The sequence below is a fragment of the Pyrus communis genome, chromosome 5, assembly GCF_041283825.1.
Source record: "Pyrus communis isolate YQ-2024b chromosome 5, ASM4128382v1, whole genome shotgun sequence".
Classification (NCBI taxonomy): Eukaryota; Viridiplantae; Streptophyta; class Magnoliopsida; order Rosales; family Rosaceae; genus Pyrus; species Pyrus communis.
Genome location: NC_142569.1, coordinates 27,815,590 through 27,841,035, shown reverse-complemented (window position 1 = coordinate 27,841,035; position 25,446 = coordinate 27,815,590). Strand labels below are relative to the sequence as shown.

The 25,446-nt window shown below is 38.3% G+C and overlaps 4 protein-coding genes across 8 annotated transcripts; 2 read left to right on the top strand and 2 right to left on the bottom strand.

Annotated features, from left to right (window-relative positions):
* Positions 1 to 1,764: 1,764 nt before the first annotated feature.
* On the bottom strand, positions 1,765 to 5,747 carry LOC137725377 (NADH dehydrogenase [ubiquinone] iron-sulfur protein 8, mitochondrial). Its single transcript, XM_068464038.2, has 8 exons — positions 5,561 to 5,747; positions 4,007 to 4,085; positions 3,809 to 3,862; positions 3,604 to 3,695; positions 3,407 to 3,520; positions 2,491 to 2,558; positions 2,300 to 2,411; positions 1,765 to 2,186 (listed from the first exon to the last, which is right to left on the bottom strand). Exons 1-8 carry the CDS (start codon positions 5,612 to 5,614, stop codon positions 2,091 to 2,093), a joined length of 669 nt encoding a protein of 222 aa, XP_068320139.2. The 5' UTR covers positions 5,615 to 5,747; the 3' UTR covers positions 1,765 to 2,090.
* A 1,861-nt stretch (positions 5,748 to 7,608) lies between these two features.
* On the top strand, positions 7,609 to 11,684 carry LOC137724996 (uncharacterized). The gene is made up of 3 exons (XM_088693296.1): positions 7,609 to 7,852; positions 7,959 to 8,077; positions 11,184 to 11,684. The coding sequence occupies exons 1-3, from the start codon at positions 7,701 to 7,703 to the stop codon at positions 11,201 to 11,203; spliced, it is 291 nt and encodes a 96-aa protein (XP_088549422.1). The 5' UTR covers positions 7,609 to 7,700; the 3' UTR covers positions 11,204 to 11,684.
* A 2,774-nt stretch (positions 11,685 to 14,458) lies between these two features.
* LOC137726692 (uncharacterized protein At1g01500-like) lies at positions 14,459 to 17,638 on the top strand. 5 transcript variants are annotated; one of them, XR_015963027.1, is made up of 4 exons: positions 14,459 to 15,171; positions 15,601 to 16,388; positions 16,855 to 17,142; positions 17,326 to 17,638. XR_015963027.1 is itself a non-coding variant. In XM_088694821.1 (3 exons), exons 2-3 carry the CDS (start codon positions 15,717 to 15,719, stop codon positions 17,548 to 17,550), a joined length of 897 nt encoding a protein of 298 aa, XP_088550947.1. In that variant the 5' UTR covers positions 14,459 to 15,171; positions 15,601 to 15,716; the 3' UTR covers positions 17,551 to 17,638. The 5 variants fall into 5 exon arrangements, 4 of the variants coding, with proteins under 4 accessions (XP_088550947.1, XP_068321730.2, XP_088550948.1 ...); XM_088694821.1 differs by lacking the exon at positions 16,855 to 17,142; XM_088694822.1 differs by lacking the exon at positions 16,855 to 17,142 and having other exon boundaries at positions 14,641 to 14,840.
* An 88-nt stretch (positions 17,639 to 17,726) lies between these two features.
* Positions 17,727 to 20,889, bottom strand: LOC137726691 (BTB/POZ domain-containing protein At1g63850). The gene is made up of 2 exons (XM_068465628.2): positions 19,582 to 20,889; positions 17,727 to 18,435 (listed from the first exon to the last, which is right to left on the bottom strand). Exons 1-2 carry the CDS (start codon positions 20,821 to 20,823, stop codon positions 18,154 to 18,156), a joined length of 1,524 nt encoding a protein of 507 aa, XP_068321729.2. The 5' UTR covers positions 20,824 to 20,889; the 3' UTR covers positions 17,727 to 18,153.
* Positions 20,890 to 25,446: the final 4,557 nt, after the last annotated feature.

Here is a 25,446-nt window from a genome sequence, read left to right as displayed (position 1 = left end):
GGATGATGAAGAGATTTTGAAGCCTAAAGTTCCTTATCTAAATGTGATAGGCGCTTTATTGTAATTAGCTCAATGCACTAGACCCGACATCTCTTTTGTTGTTAATCTTTTGGCAAGATACAGTAATGCACCAACAGGCAGACACTGGACTGGTGTGAAAGACATCTTCCGTTACCTTAAGGGTACTACGGATTTGGGCTTGTTCTATCTCTACGGATCCTCGAGTGATGTCGCACCCTCTACTTCTCAAGTCGATTCTCGCCTTGTTGGTTATGCGGATGCATGATACTTATTTGATCCGCACAAGGCACATTCTCAAACAGGTTATGTCTTTACTATTGGAGGCACAACAATTTCTTGGAGGTCAACTAAACAGACCTTCGTTGCCACTTCCTCTAACCATGCTGAAATTCTCGCCTTACATGAAGCAACTCGAGAATGCTTTTGATTGAGAGCAGTAGTGGGCCATATTCGAAGCTCATGCGATCTCTACCTTGTCGTAGATGTCCCCATGACGATCTTTGAAGACAACGCAGCATGCATCGAACAACTCAATAAGGGTTACATCAAAGGAGACAACACCAAGCACATTGCGCGAAGTTCTTCCTTTCACATCAACAACAAGAGCATCAGAAGATTGAAGTCACGCAAATCCCTTCACAAGACAATCTGGCCGACCTCTTCACCAAATCATTACCTAAGGCGACGTTTCAGAAGCTTGTTCAAGGAATTGGTATGCTTAAACTTTTTGAGTTGTAACGTTGCTATTTTTCTTTGGAATTGTGTCAAACTCAGGGGGAGTATCCTGAAGAATACTTGTTTTATCTTAATATACTCTTTTTCCCTACGATTAGGAGCATTTTTTTTCCCACTAGGTTATTGCTACCTAACTAGGTTTTAATGAGGCACCCACCTTGAGTTGGTCATATCCCGGACGACGTCCCATAGGCGTTTCTTTTGACTTTGCATTTCTCATGCATTTTTCCTTAGACTACGGATTTTGTCCCTACTCGGGGTTTTTGCCATAGCCTTAGGGTTTCTAGTGAGATTTACTACTTTACGCAAGTTCCTACTTTATTGAGAATAAGCGTTGTTCCTTAGAATCAGTGCCGACGAGTCGACTTCCTCAACTTCTGCATGATGCTGAATCTACCTTGAGTATTTACACACTCAAGAGGGAGTGTTGTGAACTTTACTAGTTTAAGTGTGATTGTGTAAATCCTAGATTAGATTTGATTCTAGTTATTATTTCCTATATGGACTTGTATTCCTTGGGATGAAGGATTTATTCTCTCCTTTTACTACTATAAATAAAGGCACTACGTAAAGAGGATAACACATCCTCAATACACAATTCCTCTACGATTCTACAAACACATCTCTCCTCTCTCTCTACTCTTGCCGCTGGCCCCCTTCTCCTTGTCAAATAAAATAGGCTACAACATATTAAAATTTATCAATTACATTCTCATTTCAACCTTCTCACTTCTTCTCATGTCACATTTACTCCACTAGCACTCAAAAACGAAAAACATATTACTTTTAGTTGGCAAATTAAAATTAATTATACTAACAAGGGAAAAATTAGCATAATTTTGACATCGTTAACTTTTGAGTGTTAGTAGAGTACACATAACATGAAGAGATGGTTCTAGAACCCTCCAAAATCGCTTGTTCAGATGTTTTAACAGGAAACCATGTTGAATCCAATGGTTTCTAAATGCCATGGATTCAAGAACAATTTCAATCCCGAAGATTTATCAATGTCTTGAACAAAAGAACTAGTAATTCATTTGAACGAGCTAGAGAGACTGCAGCACAATGAAAATGCTTCTCTGGTGCCTACAACATTTTGTTTCTCAAAAGATTTCGAGTTCGAGCATGCTTTATGTGTGTAAAATCTTAAAGAAAGAAACTACGTCGCATTTGGAATCATTACTTACAATGACTCAATGACAACGGTTAGGATATCGCGAAAAAACAATACAAACTCTTTAAGATCCATGCCGGGATCTTATTATTTTTCCACTTACTCAACAAGTCGAGAAAAAGGGAGTATGGTAACTAGGAAAGAAACCATGGGCGGAAAATCAGCGGTAAAGGCTTTCGGATCTGAGGTTCTCAGCAATCTCAGTCTCCCAACGATCTCCATTCTCAAGCAGCTTTTCCTTGTCGTAAAGAAGCTCCTGCAACAAAGGCAGAAACAAATGCTTGGATCAGTTGTTACCCAAAGTAAGAAAAATAAAGATGAAAACATAGGATTAGTTGCACTGAGTCAATAGAAAGAATGCTCATTAACCTCATGAGTCTCTGTTGAGAATTCAAAGTTTGGTCCTTCGACAATGGCATCAACGGGACATGCTTCTTGACAGAATCCACAGTAGATGCACTTTGTCATGTCAATGTCATACCTGAAAGACTAGATAAGTGTGAGGAGAATACCGAGAGGGAAAGGAACGGGGAGGGGAAGAAGGGAGAACGATGCTTCACCTTGTAGTCCTACGGCTACCATCTTCTCGTTCCTCAGCCTCAATTGTTATTGCTTGTGCAGGACAGATCTGAGAAAATTAAAAAAAAAAATTAAAAAAAAAATTCTTCTTTGTAAGTTAAAATGCTACATTCAGCTGCTCCTGCTCAAACCATATAACATTAACATAACATCTGAACCTAGCCTGTTTAGGATTTGCACAGTGAAATGATTCTGCAAATTCTATGAGAGATTGAATTACATCCAAAGCAAGAGATTGAACACAAGTGCAGAAGCAGACCATGTATATAGACATAAGTTTGAACGCAGAATAATCTGATACGTTACATGTGCGCATAAAAAATATCAGCAAATTCAGAAAAAAAACACAACCCAACAATTACAAGTTTTATACAAAACACTTTCAAGAGCTCAATTGGAGGAATTAAAAAAAAAAAAAAAAAAAACCCTCATACATCCCCTTGTCATGCTCTAATTGATTGTTAGCTGCGAAATCCTTCCTCCATTACCAAGTCAGTTGGGTTTTCTCTAAAGTATTGGGTTTGAGGTGTTCATCTCTATAATGTAAACTTATCAAGGGCTTACATGTGAAAAGTCCAAAAAATATATCAAAACCTGAAAGCAATTAGAATAAATGAGGCACAACTGCCAAACAAAGCCAAAAATTCAATATGGCTTTCTAAATGTGACCCGGAGGCAGCGTTGTCTGTCTTCTAAGCTCCAGGTATTGCCCAAGATGCCAAAAGCAGCTCAAGGAATGCATATCACAAAAATAAAAAGCAAAGCCAAAACAAGTATACTGATTTTTTAAACAGTTTTAGCAGGCAGGAGCTTTCACCGTTATATCCTAAATTTATAAGTTGTCTTAAATTCATATTTGACAACCTAGAATACCAAAAGAAAGGTTTCTAATCTTACAGCTTCACAAAGCTTGCACGCAATGCAACGCTCTTCTCCCGTAGGATATCGCCGTAGGGCATGTTCACCACGAAAACGAGGACTCAAGGGGCCCTTCTCAAAAGGATAATTGATCTGCAAAACGAAAGATAGTAGTCACAATTTGGCAGAAAAAGAAGAAAAAACAAACTTGGTAATGTGTGATGGAAGATACTTACAGTAACTTTTTTCTCAAAAAAGTACTTAAGCGTAAGCATCAGACCTCGAACCATTTCAGTGAGGAACAATGTGTTTATGCTTCGATCAAAAACTGAAGTAATTATCAAAATGAGGCCATTATTTCACATGGCAGTATAATATTGTAACACAAAATTAAGAACAAACATACTGGTATCTTTTTTCTTTGACGGGAAGGGGGATTACCAGAACTCCAGTCCTTGGAAATCTCCTTTGCGAGTTGCTCTCTTTCCTCATCCTCTGAAGTTGGCATGAATAAGTACAAATGTATTCTCAAAAATAACTTCACAACATGATGAATCACCTAACACAAACATGATATAGATAGAAGTTTTATCTTGAATAATCATTATTCCAACACTATGTGACCCCACAGAAGCGAACCTTTTATGGTTGAGAAGTGTTGTGAACTGGATCGCAGTCCATAGTAGGAAGAACCCTGCAATGCTTGGCCTGGTACAACCTAAACAGTAACCAAACAATAGACCGGTAAAATCTTGTGTCATCCAATAGCTAAAATAGAATATGACACAGGTATACATAAACCCAAAAAGTCTGATAACGCTATCCCTACAATTATGCTGAAATGATAAAATATATGAAAGTGTTTCCTAAACAAGGAAGACGTAATTTAGACTCATTAGATTTCATTTGAAAGTTGAGAAAAAGAATGCAGATGAAAGAATTGAAGGAGAGAACCTAACAAGGAATTGTTTCTGACTGTTTCCTAAACAATTGACATATCAAAGATCCTGACGGGGATAAAGCATAACGATCAGTTCATTTATTTTGGAAGGTGCAGAAACTAGTACATGGAAGACCCAAATTCAAATAGATAACCAGTTTTTTTATTGTTGTTGAAAATGATACGAGTATATTAAAGAAATAAGAAGCATAGTCACGAAGAACAACCCGGCCCAACAAAACATAGCAAACAGAAAACAACCACCAACTCAAACAAATCTAGCACACACAACTAGTACTTTTAATCAAATATAATTGAAGTCACCAGTCAGCTACACCTCAACTTGTGTATAGTTCAAACGCCAAGGAACTCAGAAAAAGCATGAGTGTGTTTGACTCCACAACTGGTGCCGAGGTATGAGGTTATTCTAACAAATCAGATAGTGTTTGTTTTCCCAAGATATCAAAAACCCATAAAACGAAAGTTTTGTTAACCAAGGAAGAATTGGGCTTTCTAAACCCATTCTCTGCCGTTGACATTCAAAAAATCAAAATGATTACCTTACACATCCGCTTATGAATAGTAAAATACAATCTGTGTCCTAATCACTTTCATTCCCAACATTTCCAAATACTGGAATGAGAATCATTGAATTCCACTAACTCCTAAAATCCCATCTCCTGGAATAAATTCCTAAAACCCCATTCCAAGAAACAAACATACTCTAAATCTCAATAACCCAGAATTTCCCTATTCTCCTTTCATTAGCCCCACAATCCCCTCTAATTCTCAGAGCAAATGACATCGCAAGGCATACTTCAATTTTTTATGTCCGTTCCTCTACCCGTAATTATACACCTCCCATGCGAAAAAAATAAGGTCATAAACCACTCTCAATCTTTCCCATGTGAAAACAAATGAGTTTAACGACAACAATCTAAAGCTCACAACACATATCGCAGTCAGAAAGCCATAATAGTTCCAAAACTATCAATACAATAAATAAATAAAAATTCAGATTTTCAATCGAAAAATCTAAGAAACCAAAGCAAATAGCTCAGTTCTACTCAAACAAATAGATTAGCAGTACTATGCTCCTGATCCAAGAAATTTGGAAGGAGTAAAAAAGTTGGGAAATTTAACATCGATATGTCTCTAAAGGTGAGCATCACGATGGGAGCTTTGGATTTTTAATTTTCTCAGAAACCAAACGGAGGATTAGACAAAGGGAGCTAGCGCAGACATAAACTCACGAGCTGTCTGGCGCGGAGAGCCTGGAGAGATTTCCTAGCTAAGATAGCAGCCATGGCCAGTGATGGCTGAGTCGATGGGTCGTCTTCTGCGCGACTCGGGTTCGATTTGGGAATGGCCACCTAAGCGCTGCGCTTTGTCGGGGAATGACCAAAGTGAAACATCCAAACCCGTTTGATCATTATTTCGTTTTCAGTTTTTTTTTTTTTTTTTTTTTTTTTTTTTTAAAGCAACCAAATAAGTTTTCAGTTTTTTAAAATATAAAAATAAAAACTAAAAACGAAATGAATATCATACTGCGCTTCTTAGCTATGCTCTCAAAATTAAGGTGAGAGGATTATGATATGTAACCATCATGGTGTGGTACAGTAGTTGGGGACGAATTTCAGACCCTTATTCCATAGGCACGTCGTGGGGTCGATTTCTAACACTGGTGAATCACACGATAATGGACAGGGGATGTTGAAATATCTTTGTGAGTCTTTCCGACTTCTGAAAGGGTGACCAACATGAAACCACCAGCTGATCTCTTTTTTGAAAAAAAAAAAAACAAAAAAAAAAAAAAACAAAAGAAAAGAAAGAAAGAGAGAGATTATTAATGTCAAGTTTTTCTGAAATGTACGTGTCTACATTACCTTCCGCATAATATATCATCAACTCAAGAGTTTGTTTCTATTAGAGCTCAATTAACTCCTAAGTCCTAACCCTCATATTTTCTCATTTATTATAACTAGTAAGATAACAATGTTTCTCGATGGTGGGGTGGATGCAACCACGTAATCACAATTATATTCAAAATTAGAAATATGATGGTAAGGCTGCTCTAGGTTTTCTGTTTAGAAATTGTTTAGGACAAACTAACCTTGCAAGTTCTTTCTATTGGTACCTCGAACGTCTTATTGGCTGAAGCTTTAGCGTTAAAACAAACATTTATTCCAAGATTTTAATCTAAATTCTTCAACAAAAAGCACAAGTACGCTGCTGAATTCAATCTACTATCCAAAATATCTGGTATTTACTAAGATAAATTCCCAATATCATATTTCAACATACTTTTAAAGAAGCAAACATGGCAATTGACGCTTTCGCCGACTTATGATATAAATATAATCACTCTTGTATTTGGTTTAATAAGTTTCCTAAGGAAGTCATACTTAAGATCAATTTTGATATGTATAGTTTAAAGACCCGTCAAAGATCTTCTTTGTAATTTTTATGTTTTTCAAAATAAAATAAAAAAAGAGTATCTCAATCGGGATATTATTGGTTCTCCAAAAAAAATATTATACACTCACTCGTATACATATTTTTATTGTAGTTTTATAAACTTGAGTATAGTTTTGGAGTGCGACAATACTCTTTCTTAATGTGATTGCATTTTACTAATTAGTTATTTGTTAAATTTTATATATGTTGTTCTTGAGAAATTTTTTCTAAGAAACCGCATTTTGTAAGCCGCATGTGAACCACCTCGTGGAGACATAAATTATCCACATCCAATAGGAAAAGGATAAGTGGACAATATGCTTAATATAACGGTTTCACCTTTGACGTTGTGAGTAGATCACAAAATTACCTAACAGTTTTACCTTTTTTCATAGTGTTCATCAATTAGGTTAACGATATTTGTTCTCTTGCAGGTGGAATTTCCTCAAATCAACCGTATATGAAATTTGCAATCACATAATTCACATGTAGAGTTATTGAGTTTTAAGCTTACATTTGGCTTGTTATGCAATCAAGTCAAGTTAGCTTGATAAATTTAAATCAAGCAAACTGTGCACATCCAAATAATTTTAGCTTCACTCACTTGTGTGCTCACTTTTATTTTTAAATAAAACGATATTTTAAACTACTCTAATCTACAAAAAAAAAAAAAAAAAAAAAAAAAAATTCAAATACATAGAGGCGGAGCCACCACCCACAACATCAACCAACTGTCCAATGACCCAAGGCCCATAATGATTTGACCCGGCCCATCAGGCCTAACTGAAGAAGAAAGAGCGGCGTTTAGTGGGAAAGCGAAACCCAGCTCAACGGCCTCGTTTCACAACGCCTCAGAAACGAGTAGGGTTAAGCTAACTGCTCTCTCTCTCTCTCTCTCTCTCTCTCTCTCTCTCTCTCTTTTCCCCCGAACAAGAAATGGCCTCCTTCTGCAGATCAGCTCTAATGGCGGGCTCAAGGTCCATTACTCGCTCAAGAGCCCTCACCCAAACCTCCCTCAACTCCCTAAACCCCGCAGCCATGGCGTCCCCATTTGCTTCCACGACCAGAACAATTCCTTGCGCTACAAGGTACAGCCTTCTCAATCCCTCCAGGCTCCAACTCATCCAATTTTAACAATTTCTGTGGCTTCAGAAACCCAATTTTAACAAATTATTGTTGTTGTGATTTGTATAGGTTCGTTTCGGTACTGGGATGCATGGAATCGATGATGCCGCTTCACAGTGCCATTGCTTCTGCTCGGCTCAAGTCCAACATTGCCGTCGATTCCACCTGCTGGGGCTCCCTTTCTCTTGGTAACCTACTTACCCACATTTTCTATTTGTCATTGAATTTTTACTTGTTGGTTTTTTTTCCAAACTCGGGTTATTATGGTTCTAGTCTCTAACCAACCTAATTGTTAGACTAAAATCTTGTTTGTTTGAATATTTTGATCGAGATCCCATAAATTCAAATAATATTTTTAAAATATAGTAAATACTTAAAAATCAATTTTAGAGTAATATTGTTCTTCACAAAAATTATAGCAAAAAAATAATGTACAGACATAATTATTAAAATATTTTAAAAAATAACTATTGATATATTTTATGTCACATCTCGGCCCGAGCCCTACCACATCTTGGGCTCGATTCCACCGTAGCACAATATTGTCCGCTTTGAGCCCCGACCACGCCCTCACGGTTTTGTTTCTGGGAACTCACACGATAACTTCCCAGTAGGTCATCCATCCTAGGAATGCTCTTGCCTGAACTCGCTTAACTTCAGAGTTCCGATGAACTCCGAAGCCAGTTAGCTCTCAAAAGGCCTCGTGCTAGGTAGAGATGGGAATATACGTATAAGGGGATTTGGATCCTCTCCGGATCCCCTCCCTGGGGATCCCTGAGATCAAGGTATAAGGATCGTTCATCAAAGATCGTGCGGTCATAATTAAATACTTTTTTCGCAAAACGAGATTACTTTACTTTTAAAAATATAAAAAGCATTTAATTGTGGCCGCACGATCTTTGATGAACGGTCATTGTGCCTTGATCCACTCCCCTGGGCGAGAGGATCCAAATCCCGTATAAGGCTTACAGGATCCACTTCCCTGGGCGATGTGGGATGTAACATAATTAGCATGGGTACATTTAGCAAATTAAAAATGGGTACAAATACAAATAAAAGCTTTAAAATATGGGCACAAAAAGGAATTAATATGAGTACAAATTAAAACTGAAAAGAAAATTGGTACAAATTAAGAAAAGGGTTGCAAATTAAAAATGGGTACAAACAAAAAATAAAAATATATGATACAAAATTTAGCCATAAATATAAATATACCAAATATAATGTTTCTAACATTAAATGAATATATTTAGAGATAAAAGATATTTTATTATTGAAATAATTAATGATGTTTATTAAAATCTAAGGACATAGATAAAAAAATTGAAAAGGAATAAGGTTTTAATCAATGGAGTAGGAAAAATAGGGATGGAACCTAATTTTTCCTTTTTTTTTTTTTTTTATCTGTGTTTTTTTGGAGTGGGTGTTTAATTTTGTTAGTTGTACCTATAGCTATATCGGTAACGGGATGCAGGGAGTGTTTGGTAGTCCTTTATTTTGTGTGAAATAAATTGGGATGTCTTGGCCTTTTTGAATGGTTGAGTAAACAAATGAAGACCTAAATCTCAACAAAGTTAACGAAGCTGTCCATTTTCTTCAGTAGCCTTCCTTTTGCTCATTAATTTCGAGAATCAAAACTCGGGTCAGTATCAAATTTGGATAATAATTCAAGTTCCCAGTGCGCAGATGTGATTGATGCATTCTGTTAATCAACGAATAGCTCTTAAGCTAGTCGTTTCTTGTCTAGTGGCACAATGATTACCTCTTCTTTCTGCATTGGGTGTCTATTTCTGACTCATTGTTTCTACATCGTGGTATAGTTCTTGCTTCACCGTTGTGACAAAGGCCTGCTGGCCATGTGAGGTAATCAGTGCATAGGGTTTCCCTTCCGAGTCATGTTTTGACATTTTGGACTCTGTATTGCGTACGTAGCTTATGCCAGCTCGGTTAATTCAGCTATTTAGTTGTTGCTGTTAAACTTCCGTTAGATTGTTGAGCGGTGCCTTTGAGAATCATTCTTATTCTGCTCTTTTTTTTTCAAATTACATGAGTAATGCATGGAATTGCAGTTTCTTACTGTGGTATAAATGATCCATATGGATGCATTGATTTTTCTTTGCAACTTTCTGTGGTGTTAATATATATTGTTTTCATGGGTGGCTATTGCGTATATTTTGTAATGTGAATGCGAAACAGTTAGATTACTGTACCCATGAAAAAACTATGGGTAAATTACATTTTAATATTTTATCCCCTCAGGTTTGGTTGCAATTGCAACCTTATAAAATATCTTTAAAACATTTCAATCTCATACGTTAGTTACTATTTCCCTTCATTTCATACAACCATTAGAAAATTTGTTAAGTTAGCTGTTAAGTGGTTGCGAGCGCGGAGCCTACACACTCTTCTTCAACATGTTATATCCTACTCACCAGTAATCAATTTGGTTTTTTCTTTGTCGGTAGAATTTCTTCATCTAGTGATCTTCCTATTTCTTCATTGATCTTTTTAGAGGCTGCAGTTCCTCGGTGACAAAGGCTCCATGCTCCGGTCATTTCAAGCTTTCAACCAAATTGGCTCGCATATTGGTTCCTCCATCCTTTGTTCTTTTCCTTTTCCCATTGCTTTCTGGCAATTGCATTGTGTAAATTACATTAGGCGTTCCTAAAAAATAGTTCCACTGTCTTGAATGTTTACATGCTAGTGTGCACACTGACATTTACTCCAGTACCTTTCTAAGGTAGACGACCTAGGACACTTGCTGTGTTTTTTGGTCAATCACACAGTTTGTGTGTGTAATTGATTTCTGGCTGCTCGACTAACACTAAATTTGGAATTTACAAAAGAATAGTTCTTCATGGGTTTCAAAGTGACCAATGACTGAGAGAGAAATGAGATAGTCCCATAAGGTTTTCTTCCAGGTGGTTCTAAGTTCTATCCACATAAGTGGCTCTTGTACTCTATGACCGTCGCCAGTTATTTACCAAGTAAAAAATGTCGACACGATGATGGCTGGAGAAGAACATCTATTTGTACCGACCATTTCGGATGATGCAAATTTGCTTAATTACCTTATTCATTCTGTTATTACTGCATGGTCTAATCACCTATGATATGTAATAGTCTCCAATAAAACCTAATAATCAGGGTTAAAGCACCTCCGCCTAAACTACTCAAACTTCTGTTACTTAAATTGTGTGTGATAATTTTACCTGTGCTTCTTTAGTAGATAGCCTTAACATGATTTTGTTGAATGAGTTCAAGATCGGCTAATGATAAATTATTCTTGGATAGGGCTTCTCGACCGAAGCTGAACATGAACCGAAATTAACCAAGCAACCTTCCCCCTGTTCGACCAAGTTGTACTGTACTGCTCTCCTTCTTCCTTGCGTGCCAATCGCATATAAATTGCTATTTGTTATTCGATTTCTGCAATCAATTTGGTGTTTGCTTATACTGTGGCAGACGCTTTGATTGCAATGGCGCGCGATGTAATGCTTGGCCTGAAGAGTGAATGGACTATCAACCTAGAAGCATAGGAATGTTGCATTCAGTTTGTATGGTTACTAGTATAGGGCCCGTACCTGTTAGGTTCATGTGATACATGTGATGTATGAGCTTATTTGGGTTTGAGGGCCTTCAGACCATGCTCATTAATAAAGGGTAGATTAGTTTTTAGCAGTCTGAATTATGTTTTCTTTTCTGTCATTGGAAGTGTTACGGCATATTCCGTTCTCGTTCTGTCTTGTAAAGGCGGAAAGAATGGCCTTCTAGCATATATATTAGATTACGGAATCTGTGGTGCATAGAGAAAATGTGTCAATATTATTGCTGCTAACAAAATGCAGGCGTGTTATCAACGAACAGATTTTTAATAATATTGATGATCGTCCTTTTTGCGTTTGTCATTGCCATTCCTGTTCAGAGAATCTACTAATTGAAAACTTAATTTGAAAATCATATTTCAACCTCGACGTTTTTGAGATACCCCTAATAACCCACGAAACAATATGTGCTTTGCCTTGTGGATCTATTTCAGTGGGAACTTGATGGGTCGATCCACTTACACATTTTGTTTTTCCTAGTCATTTGGCGATCAAAAATTCATGATCACCCGTCCACTATTGAATTTTATATAAAAAAACCAGCGACTACGAATTTCATGATCACCTATCCATCAAGAGAACATTTATGTGAAAAAAAAAAAAAAATTGAAGGGAAATACCCAAAAATGGGACAATTTGTTAATCTTCGGATAAAAATAGGACATTTCGAATATGCACACGTTATGCACAACAAGCGGACAAAAATAAGATTTTTCTTACACCTTGAAATGACCAAATTGTCATCTCATATAAATGGGTTATCCAGAAATTTCAGCCTTCATTTCTCATTTTGCAGAAAGAGAAACAAAGAGGAGAGAGAGAGAGAGAGAAAATCTCTTGCCCAATTCCAATTCGAAGAAACCTAACCCTCCCATCTTCTTTATCCAAGAGCTGTTTCTCTAACCCATCCATCTTCTTCATCCAAGCTCTCTCTTTCTTTCTCTCTCTACATTTCAAATATGCACAAGAGCTCTCTCTCTAACCCACCCATCTTTGATTTTTACCTTTTCATTTGTAGGTCTTGTGAATTGGGTTTGCTTAATTTTGCTTTTTGATTGATGAATTTTTGGAGTTGAAGTGATTGGTTTGGTGTTTCTCGGAGGAGACCCAAATCCTTCATTTTTTATTTTATTTTATTATTTCTGTAATTTATATGGGGGTTTTTATTTCTTTTGTCTTTTCTCACCCTATGCTCCCTCTCTCGATTCAAATTTACAAGCACTAAAATAGGGTTTGGCTTTTGCTACAATTAAACGAAAAAACGTATTAAAGGGCAGTTGCCTTTTGGAAAAGAGATAAATTTGAGGGAAATTAGAGAAGTCAGAGTGGAAAGAAGGAAGAAAAAAGGATATGGACGAAATTGTTTCGCGTACTCATTCACTCTCTTAGTATTGAGCTTGCTTATACATTGTATGTACACGACTTGCACACAAGCTCAATCTAAAAGTTTGTCAAATTTGTGAAATTTTTTCTATAATGTGCATGTGTTGTGCATATGGTTTGCATGGCTACATCTTAATATGAGAAGCGGGAATGTTCACTAGTTATGATGCACGTATGCTGTGCCCCGAAATTTTGGTGAGTATGACTACAACTTAGTTGGCCTCAGCAAAAAAAACAAAAAATATTAAGAAAAAGCTTAGAGGACGTTAATGATCATGCATGTCTATGAAATAAGGACAAGGAGTATCATGTTTTCCACGTGCACGATTAAGTAGTGATTGATGTAGGTAACAAGACTTTTCAAACTGCCACTGTAACCTTATATACGTAACAATTATGTTTTTGTTGTATCCACTATACCCATAGGTTGTTGGTAAAGTTTCTTATTAATGCGAAAAGAAGCTCGTTACTTGATCTCCAATTCTATGCATATCATGTGCATGTACTATACATATGATGTGCATATAGTGTATATGATGGTGATGTCACAAGTGATGATGTCATTTTTCTGATTTCGAAAAGAGAGCTATGAGCTTTGAATTTTTGGGTTGGCTCAGATCTGTGAGCATATCATGTACATGTCGTGTACATACAGTGAGCAAATCTGGAAAAAAATTCATCCAACAAAATACCATCATTTAATGACTATGCTTTGTTCCCACACTCGATGCGAGTCTAGTGGTGGTGGTCTTGAGCCTCGGTTGTATGCCGTGTTGCCGAAAAATGGTCGGGAAACTCGCGACCTATTTGAGTTTTGATCCCAACAATCGGGGATGTGATTCGTGACAAGGCTAGGTGTTTTGGAATCGTGAGGACGAGATGAAATTGGTGGTGGCTTCGATTTGGACGGTGTTGGTCGGGATGACACTGCAACATGTGTGCACAGTGAGAAGGGGAGAGAGTGCGTGAGGGAGAAAGTGAGAGAAGAGAGAGGAAGGGAGATAGAGAGAAAGAAATCAGAAAATTGGAGGAAATAACCCTTTATATGTGGGTATTTTAGTAATTTCGGTTTTGTGCATAGTGTGCATAGCTTGTGCATGATCGGTTTGTCATATTTTTGTCCCAAGATTAAGAAATTGTCCCATTTTGGGGTATTTCCCAAAAACGAAAGATATTAGCATGCATGTTACAAAGCAACATGTCATGTAAGCCAAAACTCGACATACTCAATTGTGCGGTAAAACTTGCTTTTGTAATGTTGGGAGATCGTATTATTATGCCGCATTTTGTAACACCTCTCTATAAACTGGGAATAGCTTATTTGGCATAGAAGTATCGTTGTGTGGTGCTCTGTGCTAGTGAAACAAAAACATTTGAGCAAAGACTTATAAACATGTTTTTATTTCATTGGCATAAAATACTGTTGCCGCAACATTTGGGTCATGTAAGCTTTTTTCAGTGAAACTTTTGAAAGAAAAAGATGTGGAAATCCAGAGGCCTATGGTTTGCCGTCATGGGATATTATAGATCCTCCAATAGGTTCACGAATAATAAAATAAAGTTTTGGACGTCCCTCTTATAACGTTGGCTTCGTGAACGAACTTGCATGCTCTCTCTCTCTCTCTCTCTCTCTCTCTCTCTCTCTCTCTCTCTCTCTCTCTTAATCTTCCAGGATAAGATCCGATGATCATCCGGGGAATATCCAATACAGTGCGACCCCACTTGTAATAAACAAAACGAAAAATTTATATCTTCTCAATCCCAAATCCTCAATTACAAAAGTAAATGAAAAAATAAAGAGAAACCCATTGTTGTTTCTCAAATTTGAGGAGTTGGGTTGGTCTTCGACTCTTAGCTCTCTGTTTTCGTCCTGATTCGATGACCTTTTGATTTGCTTTGCCTGCCCACTAATTTCTGTGTATTTGTAGTGGAGCATATAATTTTAAGATATTTGTGGTGAGTGGTGAGTTTTCCTGTATTAAGTTAGTGTTGGTGATTAGTGGTTACGCACAGTTTGACTGCTTATTACATGGCGTGGCAAGTGTGTCGTTGATCGCATGTCGTTTTTTTAATGATCTTTTTTATGGTTATGACGGCGATGATAGGCGGATCTGGTAATTGGTCTGTTCGTTTTGTTGGGATCCGGGAAGTATGGTCACTAGTTTTGCTTTTGCAGGCTGATTGACCAGTTTTATTGGGTTTACTACTTTTTTTTAGTGAATTTTAGACTTGTATAATTCCGTTCAACATTTTGGAGTCGAAAAAAAGCAGCTTTTAGCTATATCGCTCTGCTTGTAAGTAGTCAAAGTTCAATCCTTTGGCTTTGTCATCTCTTGTTATGAATCTCGTTTTGATTTCGATGTGATTTTTAACTAACCTGAGATCCAAAGAATTTCAACATTTTCTCTAATATTTTCAAGACTCGTGGTTTTTTCTTCTTATTTTTTCCAATATATTTTCCCCATCTTATCCTTTCTCTTATGATTTTATCCTTTCGTTTTCGGTTTGGTTTGTTTTCTTATTCCTGCTCCTCTTGCTCTGTAATCAATAGCTGCTTGATCCTCAGTTGAGTTCTTGCAGAAAAACTTGCTTTTAGGATGGTTCTGTTCTTATTTTGCTTTGATTTGATTTCATTTTACCTTTCTCGGACTTTCGGCTAATTAGATTTCTAGTGTAGTATCTGTTCTTATCGGTTTAATTTGATTTCATTGATATGCATGCAGGTTCTTTATGCTCAGAAGTTTATTACATCTATATGGGCTATCTTCATTCATCAGCTCGACTGCGGTAGGGAGGTGGAAGGAGGATTTGATCGAGGAAAATTGAAACGTTGAGGATCATGGGTAATCTGTATGAGGCTTCAAACGGCCACATAGTTGCGAGACAATCCAAGGTGTCACTACCCTGGCTTGATGTAAGAGTCTTTTATGTTAGAATTAGCAAATGTGAGATCGATGATTCTGCTCCCGAGTTCCTCACAGTAAATCACTTTCCATTGGATCCTGATACGCTTCTTGAAGTTAATGGTGTTAGAACTAGCATCTATTCAGATGGGGCGACAACCCTTCTCCGAAGGGATCGCTTAGATAAGAAGTCTGAAGAAGCCACTTTTGTGAGCACTGACAGCATAAGGATGACTGGAAGTGTGAAGTTTGAGGTTTTCGACAAGGATGTTGTCGTGCTATCTGGGGTTCTAGAACTATGTGATAGTAATGGTTTTGTTGGGGAAACAGATCGTCATGGTCAGAGATGGAGCATGAGATGTGAATCAGATGTAGTTGCAAGCACTGGCTTCTTTAAAGGAAGGCAATTCATGGGGCCAGAGTCTACTTCACCTTCGATTGAGGTATACATCGCAGGGTCCTTCTCGGGCACTCCAATAATTTTGACGAAGACTTTGCAGCTCGGTCTTTGGAAGAAGCATGCGAGGAAAGGGTTGTTGGATTCCATACCAGAGTATGAGGCAACCGAAGACCAGAAAAACAAACCTCCTCCTAGGTTTGCTTTTCAGGTACCTACTTCCGATCGAGTGTTTTTCATGCTTTATGTATTTTCAAATTTGAGTTTGAGTTGCCTTGCTCTCTGTTGCATATTGCTCGGTGATCCTGCGCTTCACCTGTGAAACTTTCTTATTGCAAAATGACCGAAAAAGTATATACATTGTTCCATGTTAGATCCGCTGGCTAGAAAATACGATTCTTGCAGTGGCGCAGGCTCATGTTGTGAAGCTGCAGGTCAACAGAACAAAACTCATTTTTATCATGTTACATGTTCTTGAGTTGCTTATGGTAGAGATATGTACATATGATACTCCTGCGTTTTTGGCTTTCAGCAGATTATCCGAACCCAAAATTCGCTGGTGAATCAATAATTGATCAAAAGGGAACCGCTACTATGTTGACGAAATAAAATCATCTCTTGTCTACTTATCTTTTGAGGCCATATTGCATATTATGCGTAACATTTCTGTGCAGCAGTGTTTATTTGCTATTATATGGTGCAAATCATCAACAGACCTCCCACATGGCGTGCTCTTGTTTTAAGGCCTCCTTTGGTGTCTAGGATTCAACTGGAATGGATTACTAACCCGATTCAGTGTGTGTAAAAAAGTTAAGAAATGGATTCCACCCTCCAAATGTTGTATGCGTTGAAGTTAGAAGATGGATTTGTCATACACTGAATGCATCCATTTTCTCATTCAGCATACATTAAATGTACGAGTTATCTATTCCAATCCAATCATCGACACCAAACAAGACCTAAGGGTATTTGATGATGAGATATTAGCATTTTACACACCTTTTCTTCGCTTCAATTACTGTGTAGTCAGGTTATTTGGTCAGTTGATTAATTAATTTGGTCTAATTTGGTTTTAGCTGCCAATCTGGATGGTTATTTATTTCAAAATTTCTTCGTCTGAGCATATTTCGTTTTGTTTGAACTGGCAGGAGTCGGAGTACTCAGACTACAAACCGGAGAATGGAGAAAATCACATGTACCCTAGGACGGCATATTTAGAAGTTGAAGACGGAGAGCTTTCATGGTTCAATGCTGGTGTGAGAGTCGGTGTCGGGATCAGCTTGAGCATCTGCGTCGGCGTAGGGATTGGAGTCGGGTTGCTGGTCCGAACCTACCAAGGCACCACCCGCAACTTTCGACGCCGGCCTCTCTAATTCTACTCTAATATTTCATTTCCCCTGATTGTAAATATACAAGCTACCATGAAGGAAGAAGTAACGAGTAATATCGTTGTCGATACAAGGTGTCCAGCCTATCTGGTTTTCTGTCCCGTAAATACTTCTGACATATGGCTTCTCCAGGGAAAAAAAACGACTGCAGCAACGTAGGATTGAATACAAAAACATCCTTATATACAGAAGAAACAAAACGGTATCGACACACATAAGCAACACTGAAGCGTTTTAGGCTTCGTTATGTTGGTTAGTCCGAAAATTCTGAAATCCATAATTCCGTATACACATCAGATTGTAGTAAGTTCATAACAACCAGATTCGGTTCGTATGTTTTTTCAGGATCCAGATATACATCCACTCGAACTCTGATCACCGTTAATCTATCAAAAGCAGTAATATATACTTAGTGCGAAGTTTTGGCTTACCGGGAAAAGCTAATATGCACAATGCTAGATACAGCTAAACATCCACAAGGGCAAGAGTCCAACGCGGCACTAGTTCATCTATTAACAAAAGACAAACCCCTCATGATTCTAACAGAAGATTCTGAGCTTGAGAGGTACTTGATTCTGCCACGTGATTCTAACAAAGATTCTGAAGTTGAGGGGGATGAGTCGCACGGCGGAACCAGGTGTTGAATGCCGTGACCAGGTGAGGACAGTCCTCCACATTCCTGGTAGAGAAGCTGAGGCACTGCTGCAGCAACTCCTGTGAATCTGACATGGGCAGTGTCGAGATTATTCTGAGAAATATCTCTTCCAGATCCAAGTACAGTGGTTTGTTACTAGATGTCAGAGGGGAAGTATTGGTATCTTTACAAACAATCAGAACTGGAAGCCAATCTTTGACAAGCTTCTTCCGAACCTGAAAAACACATTATAAATATCAGCCTTAGGTTACCTCATCTGTCCGGGCCATGAGTTTTGTAACAGTAAAGGAAAAATAAATTGTTTTGTCTAATCCCCTGGGCACCTAACAAACAAGAATGAGAGTAAGATCAGTTACATTGTGTTGTTAACCAAGCAGCATTATCCAAGTAATAGGATGTTCAAAAATTGGAAACACGTTTGTATAAAGCATTTGGAAAAGATAAATCAAAGGAAAACATAACTGCAGCTCCATTTGGGGATAACCACTCGCACATGAAAACAATACAGCAAAGTTCTTGCCCATACACACTTCAGTACGAGGCAACTTACAATGTATTTTACGCTAGAAGAGAAAAGAACAAATATGAGAGAAAGCAGATGAGTGTGTTATTCAATTGTTCTTTTTTTTTTTTTTTGGCTGGATAGGAACTAGGACATAAATGGAGAGAAAACCTTCAAGACAACTGCTGGCATCTGTGAAAAATTTAAAATCGAACAACACATAAAATCTCCTTTACAAGTGAAAAATGACCCCAAATCAAGGCTTTAAGACTCTTCTAAACTCTCCATTTCTCTCCACATTTAACCATCCAAACGGAAAGGAAAAAAATTCAAGCTTCCCTCCACCTTTCTTCTTCCTTTCTATTTCCCTCAATCCGAACATAAGATTACAAGTTTATATAACCGTTTATAGACTATTGTTTGCTGCTGGTTCTGTCAATACTAAAAGATTCACAGTTCAGGTGTTCAGCAGAAATACTCACAGAGCACTGAAATTGCACTCAATAATCCCACTTTCCAAATGTTTGAAGAAAACCAACATCAGAGTTCATTAGCTCCCGTCTGTCGTGATAATCTAATTTGGAAACTACCGCTCAGCTTCTCTTCTGTTCTAAATTGCCAACGTTGTTCAACTTACCAGTAATTTGAAAACTACCGCGAAAACGTAAACAGAAAAGCTCAAATGAGGAACAGACCCCATAAAAATTGTGGCTTAAAATACTCTAATCGAGCAATGCACCATATGGACCAATCAATAACCTAATGTAGAACTAACAGAACCACCTCTATATTCCAACAAAGAACTTCAATTACTAGATATGCAGCTACTCTAACAGGAAAGATGACATGGGAATAGTACCTGAGCATCGACCAAAATGGTTCCAGCAGCGACGGCATTTGCAAGCCTCGAAGTGCAGCGAAGCAGGATGCTAGGTAGCCCTGGCACAATATTTCTCCATGCATCATCGCGAAAAGCCCTCTGCAAATCGGCAGCGAAAGCAGGCTGCTCACTCCACTCCCTTACGGCCGAGTCCGCAACTCGGAGCTCGATCATCCTCTCCACGAGCCACACCAGGTGCTTCCCATTGGTCATTGCGGTGTGGAGGTTGAGCCTCTGGATGGCCTCGGTCTCGTCATGGTCGCCGCGGACTCCAGGACTCGTGTACTCCTCCATGGACTCCTTGACGACCTTGAAGGTGGTCTGAAATGCCCGATCCAGAACTCGCTCCACCAGGTCTCTGGACCCAAACTCCCGCAGCAGCTTTGCGACGAAGGCCTTGACGAACGCCATGCTCGGGTTGTGAGTCAATGCGAGGATGAGACCGTACAGCATCTCCTCGCTCGAATCGGGGGTTCCAGAAACCCTAGCGATGAGATCTTTGGCTTCGTCTTCGCTCAGGTGAGGGATTAGGGCGAGCACTCGAGCTTCATCGTCTTGGTTCCAGGGGACGGCCTCCAGGAATCGGAGGCAGAATCGAACGCAATCCTCGAAGATAAGCTCCGAAGCAACCGGGAGGAGGTCGAGCGCCGTCGACACGGTGGTTATGGCCGAGGCGAGGTCGGGGGTGTAGAGGAGTTGGAGGAGGGAAATGCGAGCATCCATGGCGCCCGGGGTCGGCGGGACCCGCAGGCTGATGTGGCGGACGGCGTCGTCTTGGGCGTGGGGGTGGTGCCATCGGTCGGATAAGAGGGCGGCGAAATACTTGCAGCGGCGGAGGGCGTGGGCGTGGAGGTGGAGAACGACATCGTCCTGAGGCTCGGTGGTGGCGGGGGATAGAGATAACGACGTCGCAGAGGGGTCTAAGGGTGAGGGATCGACGAAGAGGCGGAGAATGACGTCGGCGGAGGAAGGGTCGTCGAAGGAGTAGGGGGTGGTGGGGTTGGGTTTCAGAGTCGGGCTCGGGATGGGGTTGGGATCGGGATGGGTGGGTCTTCTGGCATGGGAGTCGATGATGACGGCGACGCAAGGACGGCTGGAGCTGCTGGCGGTGGCGGAGCTGGCGGGGTGTACGGCGCGATGCCGTTTTTTGGAGCCGGTGCCGGTGACCATATCGGGATTTGGGTGATTCGAGAATTGGGAGCGAGAGTCTAGATTTCTCATTCTTAGGGCGAAGGAAATGGAGGATAAGGATGGGCGCGGCACACGTGGAATTCCGTGAATTTTTTGGATGTACTTAATTTGGATTTTGGAAGATTTTAATAGAATTTATTTTACATGACAAATGGTTTTTAAAATCAATTAATTTGGTTTTTTTTTTTTTATTTTCTTTTTACTTTCATTGCCAAATGCCAATGTACAATTAATAATTTTAATAGTACGCGTGTTTGTTTTTTTTTTTCCTAAAAAAAAAAAAGATAATTGTGACAAATCACGGTTATCTATTTTTTTCGGAAATCGAGAAGATTTATACAGACCTTTCAACCTTCCACAAAGACATTTCAACATTTCCTGATCACAAATCTAGAATATATACAAAATTCATTATAAAGGAAATCTATAACAAAATCTTATCACCATACACATCAAACTTTAAAGCAGATCCCCAAGGATATTGGCGGCGAAACCTCCACAACCATATTTGCTTGGGGATAGATGTGAGTAATACTGCTACGAGGAATTTGTTGAAGAAGATGCCCAATGTCGTATACAACTAAAGCAGATCTCCAAGGATATGAACTTGTTTCTCATAAATAATAATTTTGGAATCTCCCTTGATATTAACCTTTGAAAAACGCATATGTACTACCTAATACAACAAATGTTGAAGAGCCATAGCTTTAGCCTGCATGATAGAAGAATAACCAAGGGAAAATGATCCAACTATAATATTGTGACCATTTAAATTTCTAACTAAAGCAGCCTCACCATTAGCTTTGACACTACCATCAAAGTTGTATCTCACCGGATGGCATTTTTGCTCACCATCACAAATTATGGTATATGCTCATAATCCTTTTTAAATCTTGACACCTGTCATTTACTATAATCATGGTTAAGCTCAACATTTTTTATTGTCCAGTTGCTTTTATGAGGAGAAAAAAAATTCATTACTTTTTGTCCATCCTTTATATTTTTATAGACATAAAAATTTTGGCGAATTAAATGTTTACCAACACATTAAAGTTTCGACATGCTAAGGGCATACGTGGCATGCGCCATATGTCACACAAATTCGACACATGGATCAAATAAGTCATCAAGAAAGACATGTGTCAACGCTTGGCGACGATGAGTTATTTGATTTTAATTTAATTAAATCAATATTAATTGATGGAGACAAACCACTAACCGGCCCACAAATCGAGTCTTGATTCTTTCGTCAACTAATCAAGCTCATAATGAAGGCTAAATCCATTTGTAGGCAAGGCTTGGAGAGTCTATAAAGCTCGAAGACAAAGAAAGGGTCCAGAAATCATTTCTCGTCCAGACGCTAAAGTTTTGAAATTCTGAAGCTCTCAAGCACTCAAACCCCTAAACACTTAAGAAGACTCGAAAAACCCTCAACATTCTTCGTCAAACTTGTGAAGAACCACCAAGCACCCCTACACGTGTCGGTTCCTCCATTACCAAGAGCCAAAACCTTGCGATATCCATTTATCCAAGATCAAGTTATTGCAACCCTTGGATCAACAACACATCTACATATTTTGGATATCGAATCAAAGGATTCAAGTTGTAAAAAGATTGTTGATGTGATAAAAGATAGCACTCAAATTAAACCCTCTTTTTGACAATTGTAGTATAGATATAAGTAGGGATCGTTCTAGGCCGGGGATTAGGAGGGATTGCTAATCTAATGAAAATTGACTCAAAGATGTTAAAACATGCTTTAAAACACTTTAAATAAACTCACAAGACTCTTACTAACTTGTATGACCAAAAACAAACTTTTAAAGACTCAAAACAACTCAAAACAACCAAAAAGACTCAATTTAGACTCTAAGACTTAATTTGGACGAAAATACACTTGGTTTTGACTCTAACGACTCAAAAAGACTCTTTTGGACAGATTTGGAACAAGTAAGAAAAGGGGTTTTGATTTTGGACGAATTTAAAAGAAAATAAGTAACTTAAAACTTTAAAACAGATTTTGGACGAATTTAAGAAAAACTAATGGATGATGGGATAGCCAAGGGATACTTCTCCACACATGATACTTTCAAAACATAAATTGATTTCCAGTTGCTTTTCCGATAAACCATGAACCTCAACACCCCAAATTAACCGTGACATCACTAATTAACCCTCAGATTTCCCTTAAGTTATTGGATTGGATGACATCATACGACAACCCAAAGCATTCTTCAAAAGTCCCCTACATGACATCATAATAGAGATACGGTCAAAGATCATTACGTTCAATAGAAATCATAAGTATTGACAAAGCACTTGTAACTATGACATCATGATACGCATGCTAGGAATTTACTTAACATGATTGTGAAAACAACCTTAACTACTTGTGAATATAAGTTTGTGACAATTATGTGAAACACCCTTATATTCTAGCACCAAATTCAAGCATGCAAATTAAGTAGGTCTCCCTAATAAACATACAAGAATAAGTTATCCATCAAACGGTTAAGTAAATTGCGTTCACAATTTATGAAATCACAACTGGAATTAATCAACTCATATTATAAATGTAATCATGGTTTCAAAGCATCCCTAGGCTAAAACGAGTTTAGCCTCTCATGTTCATGACAAAACAAAGCAACATAGAATTAAACATTAAAAATAAAAGATAGATTACACCTAGAAACGTCCAACACTCCAACTCGAATGCACAAACGCCCAAGGCTTGGTCTTCCTTCTCCTCTTTCTTGCTAAGTCACGGCACAAGGTCTAGGGTGGTTTTGTGGATGATTTTCTGGGTTTTGGATGGATTTAGGCAGGTGGGGTGGTGCGGCAAGGTTTGATGGTGGTGTATGGAGGTTGGGATGGAGGTGTGGAAGTAGGAGAATGGTGTAAATTGGTTGTAAGGTCACGACAAAGGGTGGATTTCTGAATGAATGTATGAATGTTGTGTGAAGGGGTGGTGCTCTAAATGGTGCGGCAAGGGTTGTTTATATAGGCTAGTTTGGCACACTTAGTAAAGGAAAAGGATTGCCTAATCCCATTGAAAAAGGGTTAACTCAAGGCAGAAATCAAGTGGGATTTGGAATAGGTAGTGCGGTTAGGAATTAGGGAGTTCTAGAAGGCTAGGTGCGGCACACATGTAGGGATAGGATAAGGTGTTCTAGAAACTGTGTTTAAGGCAGATTCCTAATCCTAAAGGGCCTAGGACATGTGATATAAGAGTAGGAAAAGGATTGTGATTCCTAAACCTACAAGGAATGGTGTCTTGCGGCATTGGTATGGATAAGTCTTCTAGAAACTGAAATAGGTGTTTAGATGTGTAATTGATTCCCCCTAATTAGCTAGGTTTAAGTCCCAACCTGATTTGGATAGGATAGAATAGGATAATGTTAGAGTTAGGATAGGATAAGATAAGGTTTGGATAAAGTTGGATAAGGTCCCTTGTTTCTTGCTTCTTCCTTATCTTCATTGGAGTAGAACTTCTTCCACCAGATTTGTAGCCTTTCCTAGCTCTTCTTGTCTTCAATTTCGTCCATCCTCTTTTCTCCATGGTTAAGCTATCCAATCCATGCCCAAAAATGCTCCAAATAGCCTCAAAATGCACTTTCTTGCTCCCTTTGCCATTAGAACCTAAAAACATACGAAAATGGCTTAAAATACTAAAACAACTATGAATTAATAACATAAATGCATGAAAACAAGCTAAGTAAGTCGCCTAAATATGCTCCTATCAAATTCCCCCACACTTAGCTTTTGCTAGTCCTCGAGCAAAACGAAATGAACCAAAACAAACAAAACACATTCTAGACCTTCTAACATGTACCTCAGGGATTTCCAACGAACATGACACATTAATGAACATCATTCCCACGGTTTTTAGCTTCCTTTACACTTCAACAAACACTTAATCATAGTTACTACTTCTTAGTTCACCTATAATCAATTAAAACAATGTTTTGAATGTATTAACATGCCTTAGAGAATTCCCTCAATTCCTCACTTAGAATGCACTCTATTTTCACACAGATTTTCTAACTTCACACCCTACACTAGGTATATGTGAGAAGATTGATGTAGATATGAAGACTAAGACTCACATATGTTATATCAAAGAAAGCATTTCTGGATTTACGACAATGACATGAATATGATCTCATGAATGGAATGCTACTACTTAGAACGAGAACCAGTGATTCCATATGCTCATACCAAATTCAAACTCCACATATTGAACACATAACATCAAGATCGAAGTTGAGGGTTGTAACGAGGCTAAGGTATTGGCTAACAAAGAAAGGTAAGGATAAACAAAAGTTCTTAAAGCAATAGTAAGCAAAGTAATGAATTTGACACTTAAACTCACTTCTAATGGCAAAAACCAACTTTTAAACACAAGGGATGATTCATGCAACATTTAGGGTCAAATTCACTCTTTTGGACCCTTCCTTCAACAACCAACACTTGTGAGTTCATTCTCACTTATTTTTCAACTCCTTCTCTTTCTTTCGAACACTTTTCTATTTTCTTTTGATTTTTCCACGAATTTCTTTTCTTTTCTTCTCTTCTCTTTTTTTTTTTTTTTTTTTTTTCTTCTTCTTTCTTTCTTTTTTTTTTTTTTCGTGCCCTATCATCTTTCCCCACACT